At 37.7% G+C, this 15,576-nt stretch overlaps 3 protein-coding genes across 7 annotated transcripts; all 3 read left to right on the top strand.

Moving 5' to 3' along the window:
* Positions 1–2,206: 2,206 nt before the first annotated feature.
* Positions 2,207–5,417, top strand: LOC104760779 (uncharacterized). 5 transcript variants are annotated; one of them, XM_010483741.3, is made up of 12 exons: positions 2,207–2,386; positions 2,818–2,896; positions 2,999–3,125; positions 3,238–3,365; positions 3,473–3,645; positions 3,823–3,940; positions 4,063–4,144; positions 4,240–4,301; positions 4,414–4,486; positions 4,577–4,660; positions 4,745–4,825; positions 4,910–5,417. In XM_010483741.3, the coding sequence occupies exons 2-12, from the start codon at positions 2,859–2,861 to the stop codon at positions 5,111–5,113; spliced, it is 1,170 nt and encodes a 389-aa protein (XP_010482043.2). In that variant the 5' UTR covers positions 2,207–2,386; positions 2,818–2,858; the 3' UTR covers positions 5,114–5,417. The 5 variants fall into 5 exon arrangements, with proteins under 5 accessions (XP_010482043.2, XP_087355678.1, XP_087355679.1 ...); XM_087499553.1 differs by having other exon boundaries at positions 2,241–2,386; positions 3,243–3,365; XM_087499554.1 differs by having other exon boundaries at positions 2,264–2,531; positions 3,243–3,365.
* Positions 5,418–6,248: 831 nt separating this feature from the next.
* LOC104763211 (uncharacterized) lies at positions 6,249–9,115 on the top strand. Its single transcript, XM_019240570.2, has 3 exons — positions 6,249–6,627; positions 6,756–7,066; positions 7,163–9,115. Exons 2-3 carry the CDS (start codon positions 6,953–6,955, stop codon positions 8,720–8,722), a joined length of 1,674 nt encoding a protein of 557 aa, XP_019096115.1. The 5' UTR covers positions 6,249–6,627; positions 6,756–6,952; the 3' UTR covers positions 8,723–9,115.
* Positions 9,116–9,188: 73 nt separating this feature from the next.
* Positions 9,189–10,460, top strand: LOC104760778 (small ribosomal subunit protein eS27y-like). The gene is made up of 4 exons (XM_010483740.2): positions 9,189–9,537; positions 9,629–9,730; positions 9,832–9,860; positions 10,137–10,460. Exons 1-4 carry the CDS (start codon positions 9,328–9,330, stop codon positions 10,258–10,260), a joined length of 465 nt encoding a protein of 154 aa, XP_010482042.2. The 5' UTR covers positions 9,189–9,327; the 3' UTR covers positions 10,261–10,460.
* Positions 10,461–15,576: the final 5,116 nt, after the last annotated feature.

Here is a 15,576-nt window from a genome sequence, read left to right as displayed (position 1 = left end):
ATTGATTTATTTAGAACATTGAATATCAATCATGTGGATTAGTAGTTATGGATACTTATCTTATAATATCTTGCTCATTCTTTACATGAGCAGAAATTTGTCCAAGATAAATTAGCCACATAGATCAATTATGTTTAGGGTTTAGGGTTTAGGGTTTAGGGTTTAGAACTTAGAAGTCATGTCCAAGATCAATCATGTTTTTGTACTATTTTTCAGCTAGAAGTAGGTATATTAGAACTTAGAAGTGTCACTAGAAGCATACTACACAATAAACATGGTCATTATTAATCTCAAAGCCTATCCACCAAATTCTGACCACGTGCACAAGCAATCCAGATGAAATTTATTGACAAGTTTGTTGCATGTTCAAACATCACTATAGTTTAGCCACTTAGATGTCTTTTAGCCAAATGTTTTTGTACTATTTTTAAGCTAGAATTAGAGATATTAGAACTTAGAAGTGTCACTAGAAGCATACTACACAACAAACATGGTCATTATTAATCTCTAAGCCTATCCACCAAACTCTGACCACGTGGACAAGCAATCCAGATGAAATTTATTGACAAGTTTGTTGCATGTTCAAACATCACCATAGTTTAGGGTTTAGACTTTAGATGATATATAGATTCAATGTCTATGTTTTGAGTTCAAGTTGTATTGTCTAAGGTTCAAGGTGTAGGATTTAGGGGTTAAGGTTAAAAGTTTAGGTTTAGGTATGTGGATGATGTGTCTATATTTTTAATTCATGGTTTAGGATTTAGGGTTCAAGGTGTATGGTTTAGGGTTTAGGATTTAAGATTTAGGGTATAAGGTTTACGTTTTTGGGCTTATATGGATTTAGTGTCTATGTGGTGTTAGGATTTAATATTTAGGGTATAAGGTTAACTTTTTTTTGTTTGTCAACAACTAAAGTTACTAAACTTAAAATTTAGTATGTTTATCACCAACTAAAGTTACTAAACTTAAAATTTAGTAATAAAAATGAAAAATAAATGTTAAAGAAAAAAAATATTAGAAAAGAAAGAGAAAAGTTAGAGAGAGAGATGAAAAGGAAAAAAAAAAGTAGAAAGAGAAAGTTACTAACCTTCTTGTTAAATTTGGATAGCATTCAGCTTCGAGCTTTCAACTATACTTTGGAAATTGAAACCCTAAACCCTAAACCCTAAACCCTAAACCCTAAACATGATTGATCTATGTGGCTAATTTATCTTGGACAAATTTCTGCTCATATAAAGAATGAGCAAGATATTATAAGATAAGTATCCATAACTACTAATCCACATGATTGATATTCAATGTTCTAAATAAATCAATGTTGTTAATTTTTATTTTGTTTATTAACCACTTATGAGTGTATATGTTTCTGGACCAACACAAAATATGAAGCAAGGAGCTCATGGTGTCTATGGATTTAATTGTGTGGATGTTGTATGATGATTCTTTGGTCTGTTTACATTGGTATCCACAAAAAAATATCCACATGATCACATCCATAGCTACCATTCAACTGCTATTCTTCAGCTTAATGTCTAGATATGGTTTGTAAATCCATGGAGACCTATCCACAGTTTTTCTATCCACTAAACTTTGTTTTTTTTTTTTAAAGTTAATAGTTTTGGTTTTAGGTTCAAGGGTTTATGTTCTAGGATTTAAAATTTAGAATTAAAGGGTTTTGTACTTATTTGGTCTATGTTGTGTTATGGATAATATGCTATGGATAAAGATCTAACCAAATTTATGTTTGTATATTTTGTATGAATAAACACAAGTAACTATCTATTAACAATACTGCAATTGATTATCCACTTATAATTGAACAAATGTTCAACGACTGATGGATACTGTATAATCTAAAAATTCATAAAAAATATAGCAATATGTATCTTAAAATGTAGAAAATATATAATCATAACATATTTTATATAAATAAATAGAAAATTTGTTTTATGATAACAAATAAATATATTTTACTTTGTTAAAGTGTTAACAACAAAAAAGAAGAGAAAAAGAGAGAAAAGAAAGAGAGAAAGAAAGGTAAATTGTTAGTAAGGGCAAAAATGTAAAAGGAAAGTGGACACATAAACAAAAAACTTGGGAAAGTATACCATAAGTGGAAAGTGGATTTTTGTGACAGAACTCACACCAAAATTGATTTTCATGACATTTTCCCTTAAATTAAATGTGGTTTTAATTATTTAAGAATAATAATAATAATAACAAAAAAAATCTTCTAAAATGTTTAATCCAATGGACCATACACACCCACAAAAGACCAATGGCGACCACAAAGAACTTAAATCCCAGTTTCATCCTCTCTGTCTCTTGCGTGCTCGTCTCGCCGTTCTCCTCCTCCACTACCGCCGTATTCTTCGTCTCTACCATCGTAAGTCTTCTTTTCGATGCTTTAGAAGCTAGTCCTCTTCATCTCGTTTCGTCTCCTTTACATCGCCGCTCGAAACAGCCGACACAAAAAGACATTGTGCTAAATTTATGCTTAATTCATGATCGGTTCTGTGGTTTCTCTCATGGTACAAGATCTTTTCTCAATTCGTTATACTTATTCTTGTGGTTTCGCTCTTATCAATGGAATTCAAAAAATTAGATTCAAAATTAGCTTTTTTTTAGGTCTGAAATTAATGTTTTGCTTGTTAGAGCAGTGTTTTGTATCTTTTGGGTTTAGATTATGTCCTTTGTGATAGTTTGAGTTAGATAAACCCTTTTGAAACGTTATCTTGAATAATGTAATGTTCTGATTCAATTTTGATTTGAATCAATCCATAAGAATGAACCTGAGATTCTACATTCTCTGTCTAGTTTTTTTTATCTAGACCTGACATATCTGGTGATACGAAGCCATGACAGTTTCAGAAGCTTATCGTCCGCCTCTATTCAGGTGTGTGCTTAGTGTTTCTGCTTTACTCCTTTTTAATAATTATGTTCATCGACAGTGAATGACCTTAAGCTTCATCTCCTTTCATAAAAATTCATATTTCAGTATAGCCCCGATGATGGGATGGACAGACAATCATTACAGAACCCTTGCACGGCTTATAACAAAACACGCATGGCTCTACACAGAAATGTTAGCAGCTGAAACCATTGTCTATCAAGAAGAAAACCTGGTAATCAAATGGTTAAGGGTTTCTTTCTCTTCTTTCTCAACTCTGTAGATACTTCTTGTGTTGATGATGACGCATTGATTTATGTGTTTATGTTTACTCTTGTTATGCTCAGGACAGCTTTTTGGCTTATTCTCCGGACCAGCATCCCATTGTTCTTCAAATTGGTGGAAGAAACTTGGAAAATTTGGCAAAAGCAACACGGCTTGCTAATGCATACGGCTATGATGAAATTAATTTCAAGTATGAGCATCTCTTTCAAGTTTCCTTTCCATTAAGTTTGTTATAACAACTGTGCCACTTCCATCCCATTATGGTTTCGTCTACTAACATGCTGGTTCATTCTGTAGCTGTGGATGTCCAAGCCCAAAAGTAAGTGGACGAGGTTGTTTTGGTGCTCGTCATATGCTTAACCCGAAGTTTGTTGGCGAGGCTATGTCTGTCATTGCTGCCAATACCAAGGCAGCTGTCACTGTTAAATGTCGAATAGGTGTTGATGATCATGATTCGTATAATGAGCTTTGTAAGTTTTTCCTTCTGCCTATCTTTCAAGTTATATGTGTATTAAGTGGAGACTGATGTTCCCACACATGCCCAGACGTTTATTTTTAATCAACTGCAAATAGCAACTTTTGCTGAGTTCATTTCTTGCGTATCTGATAGGCTTCACGTACCTTTTCAATTCTCTATTGTTCCTCAGGTGATTTCATTCATATAGTTTCTTCATTATCTCCGACTAAGCATTTCATCATACATTCGCGGAAGGCGTTGCTGTCTGGACTTAGCCCATCAGATAACCGTCGAATTCCACCCTTAAAGTATGTGCAGAATGGCTTCCATTCTCTTATGGTCTTCTTCTTGGAAGATATATTGCTTTAATACTGCTTGTTTCCATACATCTCTTACATTTTCATCTGCACTTCTGCTCTTTCCAATGCAGATACGAGTTTTTCTTTGCCCTTTTGCGTGATTTCCCGGACTTGAAGTTCACAATTAATGGAGGCATAAACTCTGTGGTTGAGGTGAGTTTTCTAAAGCTGATTTTTTTTTTTGTTAATCCTGAAGTTGTACCTTGCGTTCAAAAGGCTAAATCTACACTTCTTTCATTGAACTGTAGGCAGATGCCGCATTAAGGTCTGGAGCTCATGGCGTTATGCTTGGGCGTGCTGTATACTACAAGTATGTGAAAGCCTTTTGCTGTAAATTTTAATTATTGTTAAACATCATATGAGAGTTTTGCTCTTTTTAAAATATTTTGGCTGATTTATGGAAATCTATGCTGGCTGTGCAGTCCCTGGCACACTTTGGGACACGTCGATACCGTAATTTATGGATCTCCAAGCAGTGGAATTACAAGGCGACAGGTTTTGAAAAATATTTACTTTCTGAAATAGATTCTTCAACAATTTTTAACTAACATCTGGTTTGTTTTGCTGTCTCTAATTGACTTTTAGGTTCTTGAAAAATATCAAGTCTATGGAGAGTCGGTCCTCGGGAAATATGGAAAAGGCCGACCAAATCTTCGAGATATAGTGAGGGTAATGGTCTTTCTAAGTCTTGATTTATTAAGTTATTTCCCAATGACAACGAGCGTAATTAACAAGAGCAAAACCTTGCTGCAGCCATTGATCAATCTATTCCACTCGGAGTCTGGAAATGGCCAGTGGAAACGTAGAACTGATGCTGCTCTCCTGCATTGCACCGTTAGTAAATCCACTGATACTCTAATTTTTTCACTTGCTATCAAACTCTTGTCACCGTGTCAGCACACCTCTTATGTTGTACAGACCTTAAAATCATTCTTGGACGAAGTGTTACCAGCAATACCCGACTTTGTGCTCGATTCATCTGCTGTCAAAGAAGCGACTGGGCGTGAAGATCTCTTTGCGGATGTACGACGTTTGTTGCCTCCTCCTTACGAAAAAGAATCATCCGAAGCATTGGAAATGCTACCAACGAGACCTGTGATTCTTGATGAGGAGGAGGAATGACAAATCTATATTTCGTAGCCGTAACGGGAACTAGGTACTAGCTGAAACATCGAGGATCAAGATTCTACTTTGTGGAGCTATAAAGATGTGATATTGTTCTGACCACTTGATTTTAAAGAAGGAAAAGGAAAAAACGTAGAGAAAGCAAAACAAAAAAACAAAAGATATATGTTCGGATCCAAAGTAGTGTTCAATGTCTTTTTGCAAGGATACTTTTTCGGTTGATTCTTTCTGTATTTTTCACACTGAGGAGAACATTCTCCATTCTTATATACAAGACACTCGGAAAAAGCTTAGTCTGCAACACATTTCTCAGACAGAACTCATTACAATGCTTTATCATCGCTATACTTTGGTAATGTTAATACCATGTACCCTGTTTTTGTTGGAGAGAGAGAGAGGGTAATAGTTTTCTGCAGTTTAATATCTAACTTATAATGTTTTTATCCGCAATGAAACAAAACAAAACTTGTACCCACCTATGTGACGACTTGCCGATGATCGTTACCTGGTTTAGTCCACGAAGTATATGCCAAATCTTATGATCTTGAGTTGTTTTTCATGGACATGTTTAGTTGACTCATATGGTAGATTTTGGGATGTGAATGGTTTTTTTTATGGACACTTGACAGACTTAATCCATCAACAATTTTTTTAATTAAATTTCTTACTAATTAGTATAGTTTATGAAGATTTTTGAAGAGTTCAACAAAATCATTAAATCAACAAAATCATTAAAAGTGAATAAGTAAAATATTGTTAAAGATTGCTAAAGATTTTTGTTGATTAGTTTTCAAAAATCTTGTAAAATATTCCAAACACTCCCTATATTTTTTAATATTTTTCCTGACTTTATTTTGTAAAAAAAGTGTCTAATCATGAACCAATAACATAATAATTGAAATCATTAACAATCTAGATTTTTTTGTTTTAATTGAATAATACAAAACTTTTAATGACTTTATAAAAGTTTGAATCCAATAACCCAAATTTATTAAGATTTTAAATGACTTTTTACAAATCACAAACTAATAATACTAAATTTTAACATAGTTTAACAAAATCTTTATATAATAACAATAAATTATAAAAAAAATTAAAATCTTTATAATTTTATTCAAATCTCAAACCAATAACCCAGCAAATTGTTTTGTTACTTGAAATCTAATAATGGAGTCTAACTAAAATATTAAAAGTCAACATTACTGTAAAAATAAAAAAAATAAAAGAGTTTTCATTTATAAATCTTCCCTCAATACAATAAAGAATAAACCCTAAATCTCCTCGAATCAAAGTGAGGAAGAGGCCATGGGATGCGAGCAACGACGCCGACGAGTTCAATCCTACCACAAACTGGAATCTCTCCGTCGGTTCTCTCACAGACTCCATCTCCTTTGAGTCCTCCTTCACCGCAAACCCCGAATCTGACGACGGAACCGCCGTCGATCATGTCGCCAAGTCCCCGCTACTTCTACTCCCTCCGGTTCCCAACGGCGAGCCTTGTGAAATTACAAGTACGTTCCCTAATCCGTTATTCTCCGTGATTCAGAATAAACAACTCCGATCCGTGAGTTTGAAGTAGATCGTTATATGGTATACTCTGAAATCGATGTGAAATGTGTGTGTGGGGTTTTGGTTGCAGTAACATTTGCAAAAGAGCATGAATTAAGGCAAGTTTATATCAGAAGTAGTGCACGAGTATACGAAGTGTATTACACGAAAAAGCGGCGTCATGGCTCTAAGGAATACTTGTGTACAGTTCGATGTGGTGTTGCAGTGAGAGATGAACAACTTCTTCAGATCCCTCTTACTGACTCTGATGATTCTAATAAGAGTTCGATGGACATCAAGGTAAATGGTAATGGACGAACGACCGAAGATGATTGGGTTCAAGTGATAGCTGGTGATGATGATGCAAAAGGTCTGCTTCCAATGTTACAATCAGGAAAACAGGTAACTGGCTTTACCCCATTCAGAGATATATTTGTCATTTTCTTGTTCTTTTAGTAATGGTTGATGTTAATGGGGGTGGTAATATGATATTTTCAGGATTTGTATGAAGCTACTGCGGAGATCAATGATGCGGAACCTTGCACTTCGATTACAGTCCGTCTTCTCTCTCGCCAGGATAAAAGATGTGCACTTGTTGATGAAGTGTATGTGTTTGCTGATCCTGTTGATCCAAGTGAGTCAGAGCAAGAAGAAGCAAGTGGAGCAGGGAATTCATCCAGTAGTTCGTTGATGGCTATGTTTATGCCCGCTATTTTGCAGCTCTCTCGAGGAAAAAATGTTAGCAAAGAACGGGATACACAAGTTTCTTCTGACAAGTCCTACAGCACTACTAACCCAGGATCTTTAGGATACTCAAATGACTCAGATAAGATCGTGAATGAAATTCACCAGGAGACAAATTTCAGTAAAGGTGATCAAATGGGAGTGAGCCCACCTCCAGTATTAGTTGATACTCTTTCAAAGCGAGTATCTCGAGAAGAAATCAGACCTGCTATTTCTTGCAGTAATATGGAGACTATCCTGTATGATCTTGTTAACAAGGTAAGCAGAATAGAAACTATCTTGACAAGATTTGAAGATCAGATGTTGAAACCTATCAACAGTATTGATGCAAGGCTCCAGCTCGTAGAGAAGAAACTCGAACAGCTAGGAAAGAACTCTTTTGAATCTGAGTTGGTTTGTCAAACGAGAATACCCAATCTAGATGCTCTGGGCAGTGATACAGATAAAATTCCTGATACCGATGAGTTGGATGGATTGACTAAAAGCACTGATTATCCAAAATTGGTTTCTTGTACGACAATAGTTGTCCCTGAATCCTCTGTTGAAGATGATGCGGTTGTACTACCAAAGAACAGGCTGGAAGAACTGGAGAGTGAGAATAGCTCAAACTCAAACTCAGGAAATGAGATGGTTTTTACTGAACCTGAGATCAGTAATGAGGAGGTTGGTCCTTCTTTTGAAGAGAAACCAAAACGTTCGTTGTCTGTAAATGATGCTTTAGCATCTGCACTTGCTGGATTGTTGTCTTCACATTCGATCACGGATGGAAAATACAGCAAAGCCCTCGTAGTTACAGCTCCAGAATTTTTAAATGAAGATGATGAGGAGGAGATCGAAGAGAAACCTCAGACGAATGGCCATCCAGACAAAAGCCAAGTTGCAGCCGAGTTGGGAAACACGCACTCTACCTTGGGGAGCCCAACTTCTTCACAGGAAGAGCCTGAAATTACTCCATGTATCAAAGATGGTGCTCAGGAATTGGTATATGATGATAGTTTTGGAGGGGATGAGGAAGCTGAGACAGTGGTTAGCATCAGGGACAATGCTTTAGATGAAGAGATGTTTACATCAAGCACAAACCTCAGTGATAAGCCCAGGGATTCCGATTCCTTGATTCACGAGCTCAAGAATCCAAATGTAACTACTGCAAAATGCAGAGGAGAGCCTGGAATGGATGATGTCTTGAAGAGTGTTTTCGGTCTTCAACCGACTACTTCTTCAGTCGATTTCCTAACTCCAGTCCTGGATGTGAGATTTATTTCAGAGAGTCAAGACTCAGATAGCAGAGGTTTCTTTGAGGCACTCTTCACATAAGATTCCAAGACTGATGTAGATTGCAAGAACGAAGCTTATGATGATAACTTAGTCGCAGTGGAAGATGAAGAAGAACTCAAAGGACCACCAACAGATACCCTTTCGTCTGTGGAGATGGATCACTATGAGACGAATGAGATGCATCTACACTTGAATGATGAAATATCAGAAGCAAGTTTGATATAACGGAGAAAGTAAATGCCCGCATTTTCCTGATAAATACATTCTGAGGTTTTTGCTCTGTTGGAGTCTAGAGGGTAGTGTTGAAAGAAGTTGTAAGGTTTGATGATACTAGGTGATGATTGAACTCTGGTGGATTATTATTAGTCATACAAATAACCTTGTAGACTTGTAATTATAAACTATTGTAGCAGAAGAAAATAAGTTTCTAAACATGCGTGTTCATTGAACCAACAATTTAACACATAAAAGGGAAGAGAGGGAAACAGTTGATGCCACATATAGTTTCCCATCAAGAACACTCGCGACTCGCGAAGGGGTTACTTTCGTGCCACCCGCGTGCTTTGGAGTTTGATGCCAAGTTGAGAACCTAAAAACTAATCTGCATTGTAACCATAATAGCTGCTGTTACAATAGATGTTACAATGCATATATTATCTTACCGGAACAAGGAACGTCTACTCCTTTACATGTGTAATGGGCTGGGCCTATCTATAAGTGTTACATTTTGTCATAGACAGACATATATATACCTCCGCTCAAGTAACCTAGGAAAGATATTTGTCTGTATTCTCTGTTTTGCTTCTAGGGTTTTCACAAAGTCGTCTTCGTCTCCTTACCGTAAAGCACTCATGGTGAAGTTTTCTCAGCTTTGTTCTTCTCCTTGTTTGTGATTTTTTTCACTCTCTGAAGTTTCTGATTTTGTTTTGGATATCTATGGATTAGGTGCTCCAAAATGACATCGACCTGCTCAATCCTCCTGCTGAGATCGAGAAAAGAAAGCACAAACTCAAACGTCTCGTGCAGTCTCCAAACTCTTTCTTCATGGTACTGTTTACTTTGTCGCCTTTTCTTCCAGAATCTGTAACACAAGTGAACACGATGCAAATAAGAGTACTGAAGTGATTCTGCTTTCTTTGTGTTTCCAGGACGTGAAGTGTCCGGGATGTTTCAACATGTGAGTTGTCTAATTTTTCTCGTAAATGATTCTTCTAGAGAGCCTGAAAACGTTGTTTGGTACAGATTTGAAATGTTGTTTGATTGAAACTATAGATTGGTCTTAGTAATGTGAATTAAGTTGTCAACCTTGATATCATGTTGAGTGATTTGGTGGGCTTTAGTTAACTAAAGATAGTTAATACTGTCTTTAACAGAAAAAAAAATAGTTAATACTGTTTTATCTTATATAGATTACACTTATTGATACATTGCTTTATGGGTTAATAATTTGCAGAACCACTATGTTCAGCCATTCTCAAACAGTTGTAGTGTGTGCAAAATGTAACACAGTTCTGTGCCAGCCCACTGGTGGTAAAGCAAAGCTCACACAGGGATGCTTGAAGAAAGAAACATCTTAGGAGAAATTAAAGAACATCTATGTTAATCAAAATCCAGAGCCATTAATTACTACGTTATTATTCCTTTATTTCCTTTCCTAAATCTTTATTTTTTGGGAGGTCCATTCGATAATCTATGATCTTGTAATCATTTTCGTAAGATTCTTTTGTATTTGCTGAGTTTTTCTCTGTTCAGTAACTCTAGGCTCTAGTCAACTTTTCTTCTTTTTCTGATATATTTGTTTTTATCCTTTCTTTTAATTAATTGGTCGCATTATCCTTCTTTCATGTTTATACGTATAAAGTGTTGAAAAACTACTCTTATAATATAAAATAGTAAAGAGAGTAAACGAGAAAGTGAAGTATCTTTATTGTCTTTTGTTGTTGTGTTGTTTTGTTGTTGTGTTGTTGTTATAATGAGCAAAACTAACATATATATATACACGGTCATTACTTGAAGAGGAAGTAAAAGATGAAGGAATAACTACTACTAATAGATATGTATCACTAATGGATAAGTGTATACATAAATGGATAATCATTATCCAGTTTTTAACATAAAGCATTTTTTTTTTAAAAAATTAAAATAATACTACTTATAAAAAAGGCTAATTAATTCATATTGTAAAAAACAAAGTTTGAATTTTAGAATGTAATAAATGGTTTAGTGAAAAATCAATAGAGACTAATTCATGTGTAATTGATATTTTCATAAAATTTTGTAAAGTTTTATTCTTCTTTGTTTAAAGGTATGTTTAGATCGAAAGCATGCACCACTTTGACAGCCACTTCTTCTTCATCAGGAAAATTGCTTAAAGCTCAAGCGAATGCAATATCCGATCGTTTGCAATTTGCAAGATACATAAGTCCACCGATAGCACTCATATAAGGTACTTCGGGACCAAGTATTTCTTCATTATCTTCACAAGGTCTGAATGGATCACTATAAACATTCAGAGATCTATTGATCATTGGAGTACTCAAAGGATTCACTTTATCCATATAAAGGCGCTTGAGGATTCTTTTCGTATAATTTGATTTATGCACAAATATTCCATCTTGGAGATGCTCTATTTGGAGCCCGAGACAAAATTTTGTCTTTCCAAGATCTTTCATTTCAAACTCTTCTTTCATATGAGTTCTTTCATCATCAATCTCCTTTCGAGTTCCAATTATATTTAGATCATCACATATACAACAATGATCACAAATCCCGATGGAGATTTCTTTATAAAAACGCAAGGGCATATTTCATTATTAACATACCCTTTCCTCACTAGGTATTCGCTTAAGCGATTATACCACATGCGACCGGATTTTTTTAATTCGTAAAGTGATCGCCGTAATTTGATCGTACAAATTTTATTAGACTTTGAGCCTAATGCCTCAGGAATCTTAAATCCTTCTGGGATTTTCATATATATATCATTATCTAATGATCCATATAAATATGCAGTCACAACATCCATAAGGTACATTTCTAAATTATTAGAAGCTGTTAGGCTCGTTAAGTACCTGGATGTAATTGCATCCATGACTGGAGAGTATGTTTCCTCATAATCAACTCCAAGTCTTTGAGAAAAACCTTGTGCAACAAGTCGGGTTTTATATCCTGTGATTTCATCTTTCTCATTTCTTTTTCGCACGAAAACCCACTTGCATCCAACATGCTTTACTTCTTTAGATGTAGTGACAAGAGGTCCAAAAACATTTCTTTTATTGAGGGAGAGCAACTCAATTTGCATAGCATTTTTCCATTTCTCCCAATCAGGCCTATGCTGGCATTCTGATACTGACCTTGGATATGGATCATCTTTTTCATGATCGAACTCTTTAGATACAGAAAAAGAGAATATTCCATTATCATCATTGATTTCATCTCTATCCCATAAAATTATATCTTGGGTATAGTTGATAGAAATCTCATATTTTTCTGTATCGTCCCAAGGACTTTTCTCTTTATTTGATTTTTCTTGAACCTTTTCATTTTCATCTCCCATTTTCTTTTTCTTTCGGGGATTTTTATTTTTAGAGCCGGTTGGCCTCCCCTGTTTTAGTTTCCTTGCTGTTTCTTGAGAGATCCAAGGCTAGGAAGGAGTTAGAGGCTTGCTAGGAGGGTTGGATTTGTTGCTGTGGTTCAGAAACTTCCTACAAAAAGGTGAGTGCATGACTATGACTAATCTAAGCCTTTGATTTCCTTGTTTTTGCTTGTTTGTTGTTGTTTTGTGTGTTTTCTTGCTGGGTATTGGTTGCTACAGGTTTGAGTATTTGATGATTTGGTGAAGTTTTGGGAGCGAGATTCGACTCTCGGCTTCATGCGGATCGCGGTTGCAGAGGAAGTGTTGATCGACACCACTTGGTGTAGGTCGACACCAGCAAAACGGCATCGATCGACACTGTGGGGTATTTTCGGTCGACACCAAGGCCAGTTTCGGTCGACACTTGGCTGGTGTCGGTCGACACCTCCTTTCCAGCGAGATGATGTTTGTTTTCCTGGTTTGTATGTTTTGTTTGTTGATTGTTTGGAACTTTGGAATCACTGTTGCTTGTGTGTATAGCCTGGTAGATGGGAGGAATGCCTTACTGAGTGTTTATCAAATACTCATGCATCTCAATTTGTGTTTGTGGTGCAGGTAAAGGCAAAGTGTGATCGTGGAATCAAGGCAATGAAGAGGAGGATGTTTTAGGGACTCGACTGTTTGTTGTCTGGCATTGCTAGGTTGCTAGAGTTGGGTCATTAGAAGCATTGCTAGGTTGCTCGTTCTATGGTCCCTGTTGGTTGGTTATTGGATATTGTTTATGTTATACTATTGGTTTATTATTGGATATATAATTGGATATTGGTATTGGTTATTTCCGCTTTTGGTTGTAATTGAGATTAGGTGGCTAGTGGGTATGAGACCACTTTTATTTTTTATACTTATTTATTAGTATTATTTATTATTTAAAAAAAAAACGGGTCGGGTCGTTTCAGTTTGGTATCATAGCCCTTACGGTTCTAGGTTTGGGTTCACTAGGTTTCTGTTGTGATGTTTGGGATTGCATGTCTTGATTAATTATGTGAGTTAGTCAATTGTGTGTGGCATGGATTCCTAGAACATCCTCTTCGAGCCTACAGTGTGATTCCACGATGATTGTATGTTTCTGTGTTGTGATAATTGTATGCTTAGCCTTCTGTTCATGGTAGTGCAGATGGTTAGAGAGGATGCTGTTGCTGGTCGTGGTCGTGGTCGTGGACGCGGACGTGGTCGTGGACGCGGACATGTTCGTGGTAGGGGCAATGCCCCAGCGGTTAGTGAGACTACGGACTAGAGTGTGACAACAGAGGGTGTCGGCGAGTCGCAGGGTGACCAAGGGGATTCCATGAGTGTGGCCGGAGGGGGCGGTGTTGATGCTCTAGTAGCCGGTGATGTTAGGGCCCCAGGTGTGGGAGTCCCAGTGGGTGGATTCCCGGGTGTCGACCTTGCGGGTTTGCTGACACAGTTGTTAGCGCGGTTACCGGTAGTGGTACCGGCTCAGGCACCAGTTGTGCCACTAGTGGCGGCAGAGGTGCAGCAGCCAGTGGCTGCAGATGTAGGGGTTCATTCTCGTTATGTTAGCATGCTGAGAGAGATGAGCCATATTGGTACCGAGCGATTTTCGGGAGGTACTGATCCTACTGTTGCTGATGTGTGGAGGACGAGTGTGGAACCTAAATTCCATACTCTGAGATGTCCTGAGGACTTTTGGGTGGACATTGGGGTCCATCATCTGACTGGTGATGTTCAGTTGTGGTGGAGTGTTGTGGCTGCTAGGAGAGTGCAGAGGGAGATGTCTTGGACGTACTTCGTCTTGGAGTTCAACCGCAAGTATTTCCCTTGAAAGGCATTAGATAGGTTGGAGGTGCAGTTCCTTCAGCTAGCTCAGGGGACTCAGTCAGTGCGGGAGCTTGACTTGGAGTTCAGTCGACTTCTGAGGTATGGGGGTCGGGATATGGAGTCTGAGAAGGCTCATATCAGGAGGTTTTTGAGGGTCCTACGTGATGATTTGCCACGGGTTTACACGACTGCAGAGACTGGAGGAACCAAAGTCGGGGCGATCACATGTATAATTTCTGGTACTTTGTCTTTGTGAAGTCTTAGTAAGATCAGATTTTATGTTGTCCTGTGATAAAGTTTTAGGTTCTCAACACATGAGGTTTGTGTAGGGACCTGTTGGTGGGAGGGTTTAAGTCCCATGTTATGTTTGATTCTGGAGCTACTCATAGCTTCATTACCCTGGAGTGTGCAGAGAGTGCGAGTATTATGAGAGATCCCGGAGAACGTGCGAGAGTGGTCAGGGTTGCTGGGGGCAAGTTTTTGAGAGTCATAGGTTGAGCGAGGAGTATCGATATTCAGATCGCGGGAGAGTCTTGGCCTGCGGATTTCCTTATCAGCCCAGTGGAGCTGTATGACGTTATCTTGGGGATGGACTGGTTGCATCGGTATATGGTTCATCTGGATTGTCATCGAGGTAGAGTGGAGTTTGAGCGCTCAGGAGGGAAGTTTTTTTTTTCAGGGGATTAGACCGAATTCGGGGAGTCTCGTGATCTCGGCCATTCAGGCTGGGAAGATGATCGAGAAGGGCCATGAGGCTTATTTGGTTACTATATCTATGCCAGAGTCAGTGGGGAAGTCTACGGTTAGTGGTATTCAGGTTGTGGATTTGAGGATGTGTTCCAGTCATTGCATGGATTACCACCTTCTCGGTCTGATTCTTTTACGATTGAACTGGAACTGGGGACAACACTGTTATCCAATGCTCCTTACAGGATTGCTCCAACAGAGATGGCAGAGCTGAAGAAGCAGCTAGAGGATTTGTTGAACAAGGGATTTATCCTTCCTAGTGTATCACCATGGGGAGCGCCGATGTTATTCTTTAAGAAGAAGGATGGGAATTTCCGCTTGTGTATTGATTACATAGGTCTCAACCGGGTCACTGTGAAGAACAAGTACCCTCTTCCGAGGATCGATAAGTTGTTTGATTAGTTGAGAGGTGCTACTTGGTTCTCCAAGATAGATCTGGCGTCGGGTTATCATCAGATCCCGATAGATGAGGCAGATGTGAGGAAGACTGCTTTAAGGACGATGTATGGGCATTTTGAGTTTGTGGTGATGCCGTTTGGGTTGACTAACGCACCAGCAACGCATATGAGATTGATGAACAGCGTGTTTTAGGAGTTTCTGGACGTGTCTATCATCATTTTCATCGACGACATCTTGGTTTATTCTAAAAGTCCTGAGGAGCATGCAGTGAATTTGAGAGCAGTTCTTGAGAAGCTGCGTGAGCAGAACTTGTTTGCTAAGTTGAGCAAGTGTA

The sequence above is a fragment of the Camelina sativa genome, chromosome 18 (genome assembly GCF_030686135.1).
Source record: "Camelina sativa cultivar CO46 ecotype springtype chromosome 18, ASM3068613v1".
In the NCBI taxonomy this organism is placed as follows: domain Eukaryota; kingdom Viridiplantae; phylum Streptophyta; class Magnoliopsida; order Brassicales; family Brassicaceae; genus Camelina; species Camelina sativa.
This window is presented reverse-complemented; position numbering and strand designations above follow the sequence as displayed.